Source organism: Drosophila bipectinata, chromosome 2L (assembly GCF_030179905.1).
Source record: "Drosophila bipectinata strain 14024-0381.07 chromosome 2L, DbipHiC1v2, whole genome shotgun sequence".
In the NCBI taxonomy this organism is placed as follows: Eukaryota; Metazoa; Arthropoda; class Insecta; order Diptera; family Drosophilidae; genus Drosophila; species Drosophila bipectinata.
In genome coordinates, this window is record NC_091736.1 from 24,633,338 (window position 1) to 24,651,493 (window position 18,156).

General features: G+C 40.1%; 1 protein-coding gene across 2 annotated transcripts in view; it reads right to left on the minus strand.

Moving 5' to 3' along the window:
* dpr21 (defective proboscis extension response 21) overlaps window positions 1-18,156 on the minus strand; it is an 80,172-nt gene that overhangs the window by 44,459 nt on the left and 17,557 nt on the right. For both annotated transcript variants that reach the window (XM_070277505.1, XM_043213722.2), the window contains exon 4: window positions 17,872-17,965. In XM_070277505.1, the coding sequence (XP_070133606.1) occupies window positions 17,872-17,965 (94 nt within the window). The remainder of the gene's footprint in view (window positions 1-17,871; window positions 17,966-18,156) is intronic.

Here is an 18,156-nt window from a genome sequence, read left to right on the forward strand (position 1 = left end):
GAAAGACCTCGAAGAGCTGCTATTGAGCAATTTCCCAACACTGCACTGAGGCCCAAAATCTCGATCAAATGCGCCTGAAATATTGAGAGAGGGCAGCAATTCGAAAAGAGCGTCTTGGGCTCGATCTAGGCATGCATCGTCGCTACGACCTCCGTAACAGTCCATCGGAGTTCACTTGTGATCTGCGAAATGTCCATATCCTCAAGCTACCCGTGGATGGCCTTGAAGTCGCCTTGACCCGATGTAAATAATTCCGACGCCAAAATTGTATCACTCAAAATTTATTTCCATGCGGCGAACACGATCTGTCCCACTGTGCATAGCGGAATTGTTAGGAAAAAAAATGGAAACAATGATGGAAAAAAAAAACAAATAGAAAAACAAATAGAAACAATACTCTCTTCTGCCCACTTAACCCGACGGTTAGGTATTAAAATAGGAAAGGGACTAAAACCACAATTACACAGATAACTGATACCAGAACTTCATTCTGCTTTCCTTTTTGAGTTGTTTTTTCCTTTATATATGCGTTTTTTAGCTGGAAAAAAAATTCATGAACAAAATCGTCTTTTATATCCACAATGGGTTGCGGATTGCAATGCACTGCTGAAGAAAAAGATATTATAAAAAAACTGGAGAATGAGGGGAAAATATTAAGGGACATTTATCAGACAATGCAGTGCTCACTAAAAACAAAATGGTTTTCGGCCCTTTATTTTACCGATAGAAAGGAGAACGGCGTTAGAAAGCGATCCACAACTAAAAGATTTAATTTACTGTTATATACTTTATAGAGTCGGAGATGTCTCCTTCACTGCGTTGCACACTTTTGACCAAAACTATAATACCCTCTGCAAGGGTATCAAAAGGCGATTTTTTGTTTATCGTCAAAAGGACCGCCAAAATTGGAAAAATGTCCTGTGGTCTGATGCAAACAAAATTAATTTGTTTCGATCTGATGGTAGATCATATGTGAGACGCCTAAAAAATACAGAATTCAAATCGAACCATACGAAAAAAAAAAAAGAAAAATCATGGTGGAGGAAATATCATGCTATGGGGATGCTTCTCCTCTGGAGTTGGTCCGATATTCCGTATTAATGATAGAATGTGTGCTCGACAATACCTTAATATACTCAAGAATGTTATGCTGCCATTTGCCGAAGAAGAAATGTCGTTAAAGTGGGAGTTCATGCAGTATAACAAACCAAAACACTCCTCCAAATTAGACAAAAAATGGGTCCAGGACACAAAAATAAATTTAATGGAGTGGCCACCGAAATCACCGGACTTGAATCCGATTCAGACCTTGTGGGATGTACTAAAAAACCGAATTGGAGGCTTTAAGACCAAAAGTACGGAAGAATTGTTACAGAAAGTGCAATCCGAGTGGTATGCTCGATTTGCGCCAATCTGGGAAATTCTATGCATATTCGGTGCATTGCAGTTATAAAATCTAATCTAAATCCAAAATATTAACAAAAACCATTTTTCGATTGCAAAATTTAGGAAAATACCTTTGATTGATGTTATCCATTTTTATACCCTTGCAGAGGGTATTATAATTTTGTCCAAAAATAAGCATCGCAGTGAAGGAGACATCTCCGACCCTATAAAGTATATGTATATATTCTTGATCAGGTTCACCTCCTGAGTTGATATGAGCATGTCTGTCTGTTTCTACGCAAACTAGTCTCTCAGTTTTAAAGCTATCGACTTGAAACTTTGCACAGGTATAGTATAGTTACATGAGCTTCCACGTTAAAAAATTTCAATCGATTGAAATGAAGTTTACAAACGCAGAAATACACACTCGAGTTTGTGCACTTGTATCGTACGGTCGTGTTAAGCTCCTAATTAGCAACCACAGAGTGATCCTCAACTTCTTCTGTTGTGCTTATCTGCGCGTAATCTATTTTTAGACTTCGTACCGCCGGGGTCTTTACCGAGTCCGACCTATTTACCACTCGAGCATAGTGCAAGCGCTGTGTACGAATTTGCCCATTGGGCTCGGTCTTGTCTCTCGCTTGCGCTTCCACTGCCCAGCGAGAGATAAGAAGCAAAGACTTTTGAAGATTTTGAATTTGATTTCTATAATTTTCGTAATCGAAAACTATAGTAAATTAATAAATGGATGACAACACACCTTCTTATCCGCCTCTTCAGAAAGAACTGCCCGGATTTGAGAAGATGAAGAAAATCGCTGGCCAATCTCCAGCGGAACTTAGAGCCAGTCTTGCAAGAGACTTGGCTCAACGGCAATTGGACTCCCTCGGTCAACGAATCTCAGACGCAGTTAAAACTAGCTCTGCAACACCTGTAACCAACACCGTTACAGCTACGAGTGCCAGTTCTGGTACCACCACGCCCAGTCTCTTCAGCAGTTTCTTCAGGAGGGCCTCTGCCTATAGAAACCAACAATGTCCCGATATTACCCGCTATGGGGTGCTCGTTTCAAGCAACAAGTACCTCTCGCAGCAGGAAACGAAACCCTCCAAGCTGCGGTAAAGAAAGAGATGACGTAAAGAAGCCTAAGGGAAATGTAAATAATGCCAAAATGGGCAATTTAAATCTTCCTTCGACGTCCAATGGACTGCGCAACAATCGATTCGCATCTCTGGCTGAAGAAACGAACCCAATTGAGGAGATGGAGACAAATGAGGAGACGAATGATCCTATTGGCCAAGCGCAAATTTCAAGCCAAAAACCTCCACCCATATGTGTTCCAAAGGTCACTGACATCCTCACTCTGGAACGAACTCTTAATGAAATCATTACAGAAAGTAGTTATGAGATTCGTACATCGAAATTCGGAATTACTCGCATATACACTGACGGTGCAGAGTCCTTCCGCAAGGTGGTTCGTAACCTGACTGCTTTAAATTGCGAGTTTTGGCATCATCAACTCCGTGAGGACAAGCCATTTAAGCTGGTGTTAAGGAACATACATTCCACGGTTCCAAAGGAGGAAATCGAGCGTTGCTTCACGGACAAAGGTTTCGAGGTTGTAAATATCAACTGTCCAAGAAAGCCTGGCAGTCGCGGCCCTACGGCCGACGTTAATGTTGATGATAGACAAAATCTATTTTTTGTCAATCTCAAGAAAACTACGAATGTCGCCGAGTCGCTTAAAATTAAGCAAATCGGGAGGCATAGAGTAACAGTGGAAAAGGCTACCCGAAACAAGGACCTTGTCCAATGTTTTAAATGCCAAAATTTTGGGCACACTCAAAATTGCTGCTTCATAAAGCCTGTGTGCGGGAATTGTGCCGGAGATCATCATACTAACTCCAAATCGTGTGAGGCAATCACGAACAATCAATGTTTGTGTGCAAACTGCGGTGAAAATCACCCTGCAGGTTTTAAAGGCTGCAAAGTTAGGATGGAACTAAGCAGGAAACTTAAATCTGGAGTAAGACCAAGCAACCCAACAAACACCAGGACCAACGAAACCCGACACGGACAACTATTCTCCATGTCAGCTACTAGAGACGGAGTTTCTTATGCAGACATGGCAAGGAATAACTTCCCGAGCAGTACCAGCGCCGCAGCTCCGCAGTCTGCCGCACATATACCAGGAGGCGACCGCAACCCCAACAGGAGCTTGTCTACTCTGGAAAAGGCAATCGTCGACATAAACACTAGGCTGGAGCAACTCTTCAAATTGGTCATGGAAACGATAGAGTCGAACAAGGCTTTTCGCGACCTAGTTCAGGTTTTAATTTCTAGGAAATGACATTGGCAAAAATAAAAATCGGATTATGGAATGCAAGAGGTATAGTACAGAAAATTGAAGAACTTCGTCTTTTCCTTATTGATACCTCAATAGATATAATGCTCATTACCGAGACGCACATGCGTCCCGGTCTTAACTTTTACATTCCTGGTTATGACCAATATTTTGCCAATCACCCTAGCAACACTGCTAAAGGCGGCTCTGCTATCCTTATCAAGACCGGCATTATCCATACGCAGAGTGAGCCCACGACGAGAACAGACTTACAGCTAGCTTGCATTGAAATTCAAACAAATGGAGGTCTACTTAAAATAGCTTCCTTGTATCTTCCGCCCAGCGAGCCATGGACAAAACAAGATTTTGACCAGCTACTAGCCTCTCTAGGTCCAAAATTTTTAGCTGGAGGTGACTTTAATGCCAAGCATCAATGGTGGGGAAATTTAAGGTCCTGTTGCCGGGGAAAGCGTCTCCAAGAGGCCATAGTTTCAAGCTCAAGCCAAGTTCTAGCTACTGGGGAACCTACTTTCTATTCTTCAAATACCAGGCTCACACCAACCGCCCTGGACTTCTTCATCGTAAATGGGGTACCACTCCACAAACTTGCAATCGAAACCAAATACGAGCTGTCCTCGGATCATTTGGCCATCGTCGCAACGCTAAGCCAAAGACCGCAATGCAAGCCAAAAAAGAAATCAATACTCCCGCCCGGCTCCTCTGTTGAAAAGTTTAAGGAGTCCCTGGACAGAAGCATTAACCTCAACACGGTCATCAACCATCCAGACGATCTTGAAGCTGCGGTGGCAGCTTTCATGGAAAATATACACACTGCTGCGACAGCTGCTACCCCGAACCAAAGTCACCGTTCGAATCACAATAGCAACAATCTGCTCCCACAAAATGCTCTACTTCTCATACGGCTTAGAAGAAAAGTCCGTCGACAATACACAAGCACAGGAGATATTCGCTTCCACAGGATTTATAAAAGACTGTCAAACCGGCTAAGCAAAGTCCTGACCAAGAACAAGCAGGACCATATAGACCAGATGTTGGGAAATGCGAGTCCAGATGCATCTACCAATTACTCCTTATGGAAACTCACAAGTCGGTTTAAGAGACAGGTCATCCCAAAGGCTCCACTCAGAAATCCCGCTGGCGGTTGGTGTAGGTCAAGTCAGCAGAAGGCGGATATCTTTGCTGATAATCTGGAAAATAGATTTAAGCCGCTAGATCTAGCTCCACTGGAAAACCGAATGTTTGTAGAAACACAACTGGACAGACCATTTCAAATGGCTCTTCCCTGTAAGCCTGTAACCTTGGAAGAAGTCAAGGCACAGATCGGAAACCTCAAAAACAAAAAAGCACCAGGAGAGGACCTTCTGGACAATAAAACGCTGAAGATTCTTCCCATCAAGGCACTACTATTTATAGTCCTATTGTTTAACAGCGTCCTAAGGCTGAGTCATTACCCGAGAGCATGGAAGAATGCTATCATCACGATGATACCCAAGCCTGGAAAGCAACCCACTGAGGTAGATGCATACAGGCCAATTAGTCTCTTACCTGCATTGGGTAAAATGATGGAAAGAGTCATTCTGAATCGCATCCTTGCACTAGAAAGGGTAAGCAGAGCTATTCCAAAGTGGCAATTTGGCTTTCGAAAGAGTCATGGCACACCTGAACAGCTACATCGCGTGGTCAATTTCGCTCTTGAAGCCATGGAAAACAAAATGTATGCAGTTGCTGTGTTCATGGACATTCAACAAGCCTTTGACAGGGTATGGCACGATGGTCTTCTAAGCAAGCTGAAAAACCTCCTAACGCCTCAGCTTTTTCTCCTAGTTCAGAGCTTCTTATCGGAGAGAAAATTCAGTGTGGTTTTCGATGGAGAAAAGTCGTCAAAACGCCCAATCTCAGCCGGTGTACCACAAGGTAGTGTACTAGGTCCGACGCTTTACTCTCTGTACACATCAGATATGCCAGACTCCTGGGCCTGTACCCAAGTCGACGATGGTAACATGCTGATCGCAACGTACGCTGACGACACTGCTGTTATGGTCAGAAGTCCAAGCATAGAAATCGCAACCTTGGGTCTGCAAAAGTACGTGACACGTTTTGAAAAGTGGACTACAGATTGGAGCATAGGCATCAACTGCAGCAAATGTGCTTGTGTCACATTCTCCACAAGGCCAAAAATCTGCCCAGGCATCTCCATGCTTGGCTCTGTGCTTCGTCACGAAGCCTACTACAAGTACCTTGGTGTGATTTTGGATAGAGGACTTAACTTCCAGAGGCACACAACGATGATAGAGCAGGCGGTACTTTCAAAGGCAGCAAGTATGTCCTGGTTATTATCACCAAGAAATAAGCTTTCACTTTCCAACAAAGTTAGGATCTACAAATCTATTCTCAGCCCAATCTGGAAGTATGCATTACAAGTCTACGGCATAGCGTCTAAGTCAAACCTGAAAAAAATACGAGTAGCGCAAAGTAAGATAGTCAGAGCGATTTGTAATGCCCCCTGGTTCATGAGAACTAGGGATATAGAAAGAGATCCTAAAATCCCAAAGATAGGCGATGTAATACGTATACATTCAGAAAAATATCATGAACGCCTTGGCTTTCATCCTAACTCCCTAGCGAAGAGGCTAACATGGAGACCTAGAAAAAGAAGATTAAAAAGATACCATCCACATGACCTTCCTTTAAGATTCATATAGCCGTTGTAGTTAAAAATGTAAAATTAAAATAATTTAGAATTATATATAGAAAATAGAATTAATTAGATATAGAATTAATGTATAATCATTGATACGAACTTATTGATATTCCCCTGTAAATTACAACCTGTTCAAGCTGCCACAAAGGTAGCAGTATACCCGTTAATGTTAAATAAATATACACATTTAAAAAAAAAAAAAAAAAAAAACAAACGCAGAAATTCGGAAATTTTGAAATTTTGTTTCGCACAGGAAAAAACTGTTGCGGAATCTCGCAGACATATTATTGCTGTCTTAGGAGATAACAAACTTTCGATTCAAACCGCCGAACAGTGGTTTAGGCGGTTCCGAAGTGGCAATTTTGATACCGAAACACCCAAGCCTTCCGGACGACCGTTGATACGGATAAAATCATGGAAATAGTGAATCGAGACCGTCATGTGACTATTAGAACTATCGCAGAGGAGCTGCAACTAAGCACGGAAACCGTTCATAGGCATTTAAAGTCGAAAAATTTCACAAAAAGCTCGATGTATGGGTGCCTGATGAGTTATCCAAAATAAACCTTTTCGACCGCGTATCAATCTGCGAATCTTTGTTGCACCGTAATAAACTCGACTCATTTGTGAATCGGTTAGTCACCGGTGATGAAAAAAGGATCACATATGACAACATAAAGCGTAAAAGATCCTGGTCGAAGCACGGTGAGTCGTCTCAAATGGTGGCAAAGCCAGGACTGACGGCTCAGAAGGTGTTTCTGAGTGTATGGTGGGATATCAGAGGAATTATCCATTAAGAAGTATTGCACTATGGGCAAAGCATCAATTCTGACCTCTAATGTGAACAACTGGAGCGATTGAAGATTGCATTTGAACAGAAGCGGCCAGCCATGGTAAATCGTAAGAGCGTTGTATTACATCATGACAACGCCAGGCCCCATACATCTTTGGTGACGCGTCATAAGCTACGGGATCTTGGTTGGGAGTTAAATCATCCACCTTATAGTCCGGACATTGCACCAAGCGATTACCATCTGTTTTTAGCCATGCCCATTGAGTTCAAGGGAGGATTGTGAAAATCTAATGGTTGAGTTCTTTGCCAGTAGGGACAAGGACTTCTTTAGGAGAGGACTTCTTTTAATTGTTCACAAAAAATTGTTTATGAAAAGTTTGTTTAACACTACATATGGTTTCGCGGGTTTAACTTTACTTTAGTTATTTGTTAAATATATTAACTATCACGTCGGGGGTCCCCAAAGTTTGGTCATTGATATTTTTCATTGACTATAAATAAAAAGTCAGAATGTATATAAATTTGTAACGTTATAAAAATCTTTATATGGCCGTATATAAAATTGGGAATATAAAAAAGAACGCCAATGACCCAACTTTCGTTTTTTTGAAGATAGAAAGCTGGAACTTGGTTCCTGGATAGCTGGGTATTTTTGGTCAGATAATCCAACCTACCAAATTTCATAACGATTGGCCAATTATATCTTATAGCTGCCATACAACTGAACGATCGGAAATAGTTTTTGGTAAAAATACCAACTTTGGTATTTTTAAAGATAGAAGTTTGGGACTTTTTTTAGATTTTGTATTATAATAAATTGGGTTATATTATTATATTCTCATAAGGATCGGCCATCTATATCCGATGTTTGAGATGTATATCCGGTTTTAACTGCAAGGGTATGTCAACTTCGGCTCCGCCCGATGTTAGCTTTCCTTTTTTGTTTTTTTATACCCTTGCAGAGGGAAGAAGGAGACATCTCCGACCCTATAAAGTATATATATTCTTGATCAGGATCACCTCCTGAGTTGATATGAGCATGTCCGTCTGTCCGTCTGTCCGTCTGTCTGTTTCTACGCAAACTAGTCTCTCAGTTTTGAAGCTATCGACTTGAAACTTTGCACACACCCTTCTTTCCTTTGCACGCAGTATATAAGTCGGAACGGCCCGGATCGGCCGACTATATCCTATAGCTGCCATATAACTGATTGATCGGAAATGGTATAACTTTGGTGTTTTTAGAGTTAGAGAGTTCAAATTTGATATGAAAGCTATTTTTGGCAAAATAATATGACATGCCAAATTTCATAAGGATTGGCCGACTATATTCTATAGCTGCCATATAACTGAACGATCGGAAATGACCCAACTTTCGTGTTTTTGAATATAGAAAGCTGGCACTTGGTACACATTCTATTTTTGGTCAGTTAATCCGATCTACCAAATTTCATAACGATCGGTTGACTATATCTTATAGCTGACATATTACTGAACGATCGGAAATGGTATTTGGTAGAAATATTAAATTTCGTATTTTTGAAGATAGAAGCTTGGGACTTTTTTTTTAGATTTTTTATTGTAATTAATTGGTTTTAGTATGATGTAATCATAAGGATCGGCCAACTAAATCCGATGTTTGCGATATATATCCGGTTTTAGCTGCAAGGGTATATCAACTTCGGCTCCGCCCGAAGTTAGCTTTGCTTTCTTGTTTTTTTTTATTTTTTGTCGAATTTCTCTTGAAAGGAATAAATGGTTTGGTTGATGATGACTAGGAGCATGATTCGTATTTCTGTAGCTCGCTTTATGAATTGTATTCGCGAAAAACTCCACAGCATAGTAAATTTCCTTTCCTGTTTTTAAAGAAATGTCCAGGCTTATAACTGAGTCGAAATACTTTTTAAATGCGTTAATATCTGTAGAGGCCGTAATGACTTTGAAAGTCTTTTCTAACATATGGGCTACAGTGCTGTAAGTTACTATTATTGGAGAATGATCTGAGTTAAAGTCAAAGCTTTCCATTTTTCGCTTGTGGGATTCCAGAGAATACTACGAAATCAATCAAGTCTGGAATTATCCGACAATCGGATGGCCAGTAGGTAGGCTTACCAATTGACAAAGTTGTTATGTTATTGTTTCGTATACATTTGTAAAACGCTGACCCCTTCGGATTAGTCAATCTGGATCCCCACCATGGATGTTTGGCGTAGAAGTCGCATCCCACAATTTACTTTGTTGCTAGTTCTTGGAAAAAGTGTTTAAAATCGAGTTCATTTAGTGAGAATCTTGGTGGGAGAAATGTAAATGCGTAATGCGTGCATACATTTTATCTCAATTTTGGAAGCATAAATAGCGTTTTCTCTATGGTTGGAAAACCCATTGGCATTTCATATTGATAAGATTTATCTATTTTAGTTCACAGACTTGTTTTGCACAGACTTGTTTTGCACAGACTTGTTTTTGGGAAAAGCGTTATAACTTTTTGAGGGTGTTAGAAATAATTTAAAGGTTTTTTACTAAATTTTACCTAATAAATAATTCCTACTAGGTCTCTTCAAAAGTTCCTCCATTTTTTTTTGTCGCTTTGCTCATAGAATAATGATTATTTTGTGATTTTATTCTCGATTAATAATGATTATAATAATAATAATTCGCTCAGAGAAAAATTATTTTTTTTTGACGAATTTGTCGGATTAGAGATCGCAGATGAATTTTTAAACGTAATGAGAGGAGATAAAGATACAGGCATACGCTTGGTGTTTACAGAGTTATAAAACTGCTTTGGATCCTTATTACTTATAATCCTATATCATTTAACGTTATGCACGATGAAATTTGACGGAGCTACTAAATATACGAAAAATCTATATTGCGGCAAGTTTTTTTATATATATGTAAAATCCTGTTATAAATATTTTTTACTTTGTGGAACACCTTGTAAATTAAAGAGAATTAGTTAAAGCGGACGGATATTTCCACGGCACATATGGGGGCACAAAAGTGTATCACAAGTTGGTTCAAATGGACATAATTACATAGGTGTATGTCAGAATAACGGTCCAATACGGGCGAATACACATGCAACATTTTCACTAGTCTGTCATAAGTAATGCACCGGAAAACAACTGTTGCAGTTTATGTATATATATTTATTTATGTATAACAAAAAACGAGCTATAATTAAGAAATCAGTCTTCGATAAGCTCTTGTCGTTTGGGGTCGCCTTTAACGAGCTCGGAAATTGTTTACTATCTATCCATACGCATAGAAATTTCGCCGCGAACTTCTTTTCAGCTATTATAGTTACCTCATTCATTATTTAGCGCCGTAAATTTTTGACTGGCAATTCTTTAGCAAAAAAAAAATATCAAAACCCCGAAATAATCAACATACGAATTATTATCGCCCTCTTCAAACAATAGAAGATGAAAACTTTAATGCTATTGAAACTGATACAACAGATCAAGTGAATATTAAACCTCCACCTATTATCGTAATTAAACAAAAACAAAATCAGAAGGTTAGAACAACGAAAATCACGCGTCAGGAAAAGTGCAAATACCAGAAATTTAAACACCACCATTGAACGGCTTACTTATCGGCACGGACCCAGATTCAAACGTGTTCCTAAAGTCGATTCGAACCTTCAATTCATGCTTTCAAATGACATCGTTCGGAGCAACAGAAATATTTTGAAATACTAATGCAAAAAGTCAACATTACAATTTTACATTCAAAATAAGAGGCCAAGTTTATCATAAAATGGGCTCACTGCTGCCAATGCCAAACGAACCACATAAATTCTTACAAATCTATTTTAAGGGCGGCGAGGATTCCGGAAGCGCACTTGCCAATCGCGTGAATGCACGTTGTGATTATTATAACCTTTATTCATTTTATGCCAGTCGTAACGTCAGCGAGCGCTCCAGATGACTTTATGTTGAGTATAAGTCTAGAACTGACTAAATTTTGTAGAAAAATTATAAAGTCATCTGGTGCAAAACAACGTTTGCCGGGTCAGCTAGTATTACATAAAAATATATCTATTGGTTATTGTCTATTGGATCATTTCGAGCTGACCATAGCAAAACATGGAACATACTGGGAGTTATATACTTACGACACTAAAACAACTAAACCATATAAAGATTTTCTGTCTGAAATGGATAGATTCCCAGCAAAAACCGTTATGTCCATGCTTATTGAACTAGGCTTGAACCAACATAGAAGCTTACAATCCAATACGAGTTATCGTAATTTTCTCTTAAATACAGAACATTAAAGCCACCTCTCTTCAACAAAAAAAAAATATTGAAGTCTCTCAACACACTAAGAATGCACAAACGTTAAAATTGTTGAAAAAAAAGACTAAATCCGACTATGATCTTCTACTTGACGATGCTTATTTTTTAAAACATAAGCATCCCGGTAAAAAAACGAATTATTTGGTCACGGTTCAAACAAATGTTGAATTAACAAGAAAGCAAAGCTAACTTCGGGCGGAGCCGAAGTTGATATACCCTTGCAGTTAAAACCGGATAAATATCGCAAACATCGGATATAGTTTGCCGATCCTTATGATTACATCATAATAAAACCAATTTATTACAATAAAAAATCTAAAAAAAAGTTCCAAGCTTCTATCTTCAAAAATACGAAAGTTGATATTTCTACCAAGTACCATTTATGATCGTTCAATTATATGGCAGCTTTAGGATATAGTTGGCCGATCCTAATGAAATTTGGTAGGTTGGATCAACTGGCCAAAAATAGAATCTGTATTAAGTTTCAGCTTTCTATCTTCAAAAACACGAAAGTTGGGTCTTTTCCGATCGTTCAGTTATATGGCAGCTATAAGATATAGTCGGCCGATCCTTTTGAAATTTGGCATGTCGTAATGTTTTGCCAAAAATAGCTAGTGTCAAATTTAAACTCTCTAACTCTAAAAACACCAAAGTTATACCTTTTCCGATCAATCAGTTATATGGCAGCTATAGGATATAGTCGACCGATCCGGACCGTTCCGACTTATATACTGCGTGCAAAGGGAAGAAGGGTGTGTGCAAAGTTTCAAGTCGATAGCTTCAAAACTGAGAGACTAGTTTGCGTAGAAACAGACAAACGGACAGACGGACAGACGGTCAGACGGACAGACGGACATGCTCATATCAACTCAGGAGGTGATCCTGATCAAGAATATATATACTTTATAGGGTCGGAGATGTCTCCTTCACTGCGTTGCACACTTTTGGACAAAATTATAATACCCTCTGCAAGGGTATAAAAACTTGTTCCCACTGTGCCGGACCTCACCCTACATTTGCTTGTGAGGACCCAATCAACAATAAATGTGCCAACTGTAAAGGCAATCATTCATCCACTGATAAGACCTCCCCATGCCGACACTCTTATCTCAATTCGATCTCAAAGCGTGTGGCGCAGCGCATAAAAAAACCAACATAAAAGCTTACAATCCAATACAGAGTTATCGTAATTTTCTCTTAAATACAGAACATTAAAGCCACCTCTCTTCAAAAAAAAAAAAAAAAATTGAAGTCTCTCAACACACCTTTGGCAGTTATAGAGACGCGCTCAAAGGCAAGGAAACCTTCCCAAACACTCCATCAACTGAAACTGGCCTCTTTACTCCAGAAGAAGTAAACTCTTTATTAATAGACTTAATAAATATCTCTAACACATGCTCCAATAAAGGAGAACAATTCCAAGTTTTGTTCAACTTAGCAATCAAATATGTAGGTGAACCTAACGTATTGTTTTTATTGTGTTAAAAAATCAAAAATGTTATCAAAAACAAACAAATATAAAAACCACGTTTATAAACACGTTATTAAACACACATAAACGCGGCCAATCGCGGACAAAATCAACAATATGGACTGAAAGATGCCCGAAAGTCGATAGAGCCGACGGCAGTTGGTGCAGGTCAGAGACAGAGCGAGCCAATGAGTTCTCCGAACACCTGAAAAGCGTATTCACCCCTTTCTACCGCTGCTCGCCAGAAGAGGCAATAGAAACTGTACGACTCTTGGCAGAGCCCACACGATGCGACGACAGAATACCATCTGTGACGGAAGAGGAGACAGCCGCTCAGATTTCAGTCTTGTCGCTCAGAGCAACAACAAGGCCCCGGGCGTTGACGGCATCCATGCAACCGCATTAAAACTGCTGCCATCTCCAAGCATTAACATACTGACGAAAATTTACAATATATGCCCGAAAAGCTACAATAATTGAAACATGGCTTACTCAATCTGACAGATTTAACATACCAAGCTATACTGTTTATAGACGAGACAAAAGAAAATAAAGGTGGCGACGTTGCCATTGTCGTTGGCAATAAAATAGAACACGATTAAAAACGCGATTAAAGAACAAATTAAAAACGCACCTAATTGAAAATGTGGGAATTAAAATCATAACAAGCCCAAATAATAACAACCTAAAACTTTTTGCCATAAAAAACTTTTTTACCGGGTTACACAGCAAAATGTCTGACTGCTTCATGTAATGTAACTAAAGATCGAAAATATTTAAAGACACAATAAGACTAACTAAAAATTTCCAGATTGCAGAAGAATTTTATCGCCTGTGGCGATTACAACTCACGTCATACGGACATGCAACATATATTTCCATCCAACATATATTTCTAGATATCATAGAGCTAAGGCTTCCACAATTACCAAATCATCAAATCAAGTTTCAAATACAACAGTCTACAGAATCCCCTGATCACTTGCCTATAAATATATAATATATATTTAATAAATTTCTTACAAACTGAAAAACAGCAATCGATTATTAGTAATGACATTACTAGATATAGGAATCTTTAATTCCTATATAAAATATAAATCTTTTTGTTCGATCTTAGACACTCCAGGTCAACTCGTTCACAAAAATAGTCAACGATGGCTTTTCCCTTTACTTGAAGCAGTTCCGCATTAAAGACAAAAAATTCACAAGTTACAACATACCTCAACATATATGCGAGTTATTGAAAATTAGAAACACAATTCAAAGGTAATGGATTAGGTCAAGACATAAAGATAAATTTTTTTTTTTGTACACCTGCCTAAATGAGCCTATAATCTGACCTTGCGTCTCCACATCTAACCCTAAATGACCTTTCATTCAGGTATGAATTGAGGAAGGTGTAATGCTCATGGGGTACGCTCCTTTTTATTTTCATTAGTAGTCCTGGATGCCAGGATGCCTGATGCCTGGATGCCTGAAACCAAATTAATGGTCTGGAATCAAGCCAGCCTCGTCTAATACGGTCTGAAATCTGCGCAGAAATACTCTCTCAAGTAACTTGGATAGTACTGATAATAAGCTTATCGGCCTGTATGAGGCAAGATCAGCTTCAGGCTTTCCTGGCTTCGGAATGAGTATGACCTCCGCCTTTTTCCAGTCAGAGCGAAAGTGGCCGATCTCCAAGCACGCGTTGAATATGCTCATAAGCCTTTGGATACCTAATGGGGGGAGAAGTTTAATGGCAAGTGCTTCAAGGCCATCCGCACCCGGGGATTTCCGTGCAGGGTAGAGACAGAAACCTCTCAGTCTCAGCTTGGTCCACCTCCGAGTATCTATTGAATGGAGTGAAGGCGTCTTCCAAATGAGCAGCAAGTGCGTCCGCCCTCTCCTGATCGGAGCGGCACCACTCACCGTTTCCACTCACAGGGTTTCCTAACCTGAGCAACCCTTGTCTTTGAACGCTTGATGTGACTTGTCAGTTGCCACAAGTTGTGCTCGGGGTCGCCGGGCTCAACCTGACGTAGGTATTCTTCAAAAGCACAAGTCCGCAACCTCTGGAGCAGCTTCGTAAGTCTTTTGGTCGCACGATTGAGAGCTGTTTTGTCGCTGGGATACCTAGTTCGGAACCAGATCCTTCTAAGCCGTCGCTTTTCATTGAGCAGTAGAGCTACTTCTGGAGACCACAAATTTAGGTGCCTTTGAAGGATTTTGTTATTGCATGGAGCCCTTGGTGTTGCGACTAAGGCAGCATTGTGCATCTCCTGAGTGAGGTTGACCACCATTGTCAATATCAAATCCTGTGTTGAGGTCCGGCTGAGTATTGCCTAGGGCGTTATTTAGCCACCCTGTGTAGGTTTCGATGTTGGTACGTGATTTTATCATCCGGGAACTGATGACCTTCTTTTCAACAGGGGTATTAATGTGGAGTTCCACCGTGCTGTGATCCGAAAGGAGATCTGCATTTGACGAGCAGGCAATGAAGTCCGGATGAATTCCGTGGGATATAGCAAAGTCCAGTAGGTCCGGCCGTTTTTGGGGGTCAGTGGGCCAGTACGTAGGATCTCCGGTTGAATGACAATTGAAGGCTCTACGCTGAATACACCTGAATAGCGTAGATCCTTTAGGGTTAGTCACCCTCGAGCCCCACCATGGGTGCTTGGCATTGAAATCACCTGCAAGTATGAATTTGTCGCCCATGTCATTCAGCAGTAAATCAAATTGGTTATCGGACACTCTCTGTCCAGGAGGAATATAAGCGGAACCGATCATAATTTTCCCCCCAAGGGTGGAGACACTGATTTTGGCGTACTGGATCCATTCTTCTTTGATTCTTGCGATCTCGCTGTAGTCAATGCTAGATTTGATTATAATTGCCGCTCCTCCGTGCACTCTGCCACTGGGATGATTAGCATGAATGATATCGTAGCCGTGTAAAGTCAGGAATGATTTGTGTGTAAAGTGGGTTTCTGAAATTAGCAAAGTGTCAATGCAGCGGGTGTGGATGAAATGCTCCACTTCTAGCCTTTTATTAACTAGGCCGTTAGCGTTCCTGAAGGCTACGTGCAGTCCTACTTGTTGCATATCTGAGTAAGGATGGCGCTCATCATTGTTGTCATACGTTCTAACATCTTATCCAAAACTCTCTCCAGGAGGCTTTCCACTCTCGACGTAAAGGCTGCCAACTGGTCGGTTTGTGGCATCTCGGGTGCTGCCGCTTGTTGCTGTTGTGAACGGGCTCCTCCCCTGGCTATATCAGCATAGCTCCTTGATAAGGTGTCCACTGTTGGATAGTGTTGAACGGGTTGGAAAGCTAAACGACGTGGTTGAGCTGGACGTGGATCTTTAGGGGCCATGCTGGCCTTGGCTTTCTTATATGCTGGGCAGCCTTGTAGGAGGCAGGATGGGGTCCATGGCAGTGCACGCATTTTGCCGCCTCTTTTCGATTTTTCCTGCACTCGCTTGTGCTGTGTTGTTCACCACATTTGACACAACGATGCTGCAATTTACAGTATCGCTGACTATGACCAAATCCTTGGCAGCGATAGCACTGCGGCACGTCATGGAATTTGCGTGGGGGTTCCACTTTAACCACAGAGTGGCAAATTCTATTCACGTTAAAGACCTCTTTGTTGTTGCTAGACGGCTCTAGATTAAGAAAAAATATAGCTAATGGATTCTTGGTGATTTGCCCTATGGCATTGTGCACATCACGGACTGCATGTCCTTGACGCCAAAAGTCTTCCTTAATCTCGTCTATATCGGTGGTGTGGTGGAGTCCCTTTACTACAATTCTGTAGGCTCTGTCTTCCCTGGGCCGGCGCTATCAAGCTGGGATTTGAGGGCACAGTACGACTCCTTATCCGGCATCATAATCCTCACCTGATTGTCTCTGGCGGCTTTGTAGGAGAAGTCCTTCTTTTTGCCAACGATGTCCTCGATGCAGGAAATTAGAGCAGCAATGTTAGAGACTTCTGGGATAAAAATCGGTGGTGGCTTGATTTCCTTCTTCTTGGGGGACTTAGAAGACATAAGTACCTCTTCATCATCTTCAAGATCAGATAGAATAGCATAATAATAATTTCTTTCAATATAAGCCTTCAATGCCGCTCTTGCTGCTTTGCTGGTGGTTGGTTCGTCTTCCCTAACGGGATTTTTAGCCGACTTCCGTTTCATTTCTCCAAGCTCGGAACCGCTGGAGTCGACATCTTGAAAGTTAGAATACGGCTTCTTTTTAGAAGGCGGCTTGATTTTGATGAAGTGGGGGCGTCTTGCCAGTCCATCGTGTTGATTTTGTCCACGATTGGCCGCGAGATTGTGTATATAAACGTGGTTTTTAATTTTTTGTTTTTGATGAAATTTTTGATTTTTTAACACACACTAAAAACTATACGTTAGGTTCAAGGCAATCTTCCTAAACACGTATAAAGCTAGATGTGACCATCTTATGTATGTTATTCGAGAATAAATATTTACATTCTTATTTTTTCACCTCTTACTTAATTTACACATAAGCCAAGTTTTCTGTCACAATATTTAATGGTTGTCCCTGTTGGACAGTTTTAAATAACACCTGTCATAATAAAAAAAATAAAATAAAAAAACCATTGGCACCTAATAATGTGAATGTTTTGGGCTAAATTCTAACTAATGGATATCGGCTATCAGAAATCGGATTTCGTAAAATCACTTGTCGCTATGTAGATCCTGAACTCTCCAGTCCCAGCGCTGAACCCGAAAAAGACACTCTATTCTAAAATTTCTAAAATCTACTCTAAAATTTACCACCTATTTTTTGTATAATCTTTTATATAAAGTAAAGTATATAAAGGTAAGTAACGAAATACTTACCTACAACAGAAAATATCATTGTGTAGCCAACTGGGGGAGTTGTAGATACTTGACATTCATAAACTCCAGAATCACGCAGTTGAGGAAATTTAATCTTAAAATAAAATAAGTTTTGTTTTATTTTTATTTAGTAAATTTTACCTTACCTTACATTTTTAGTTATAAAGAATAAAAAGAAAGGAAAGCTCTCTTCGGGCGGAGCCGAAGTTTATATACCCTTGCCTTTTAATAGAATCTCTACAAAGTTCCAAGTTTATATCTTAAAAAAATACGAAAGTTGCGTCA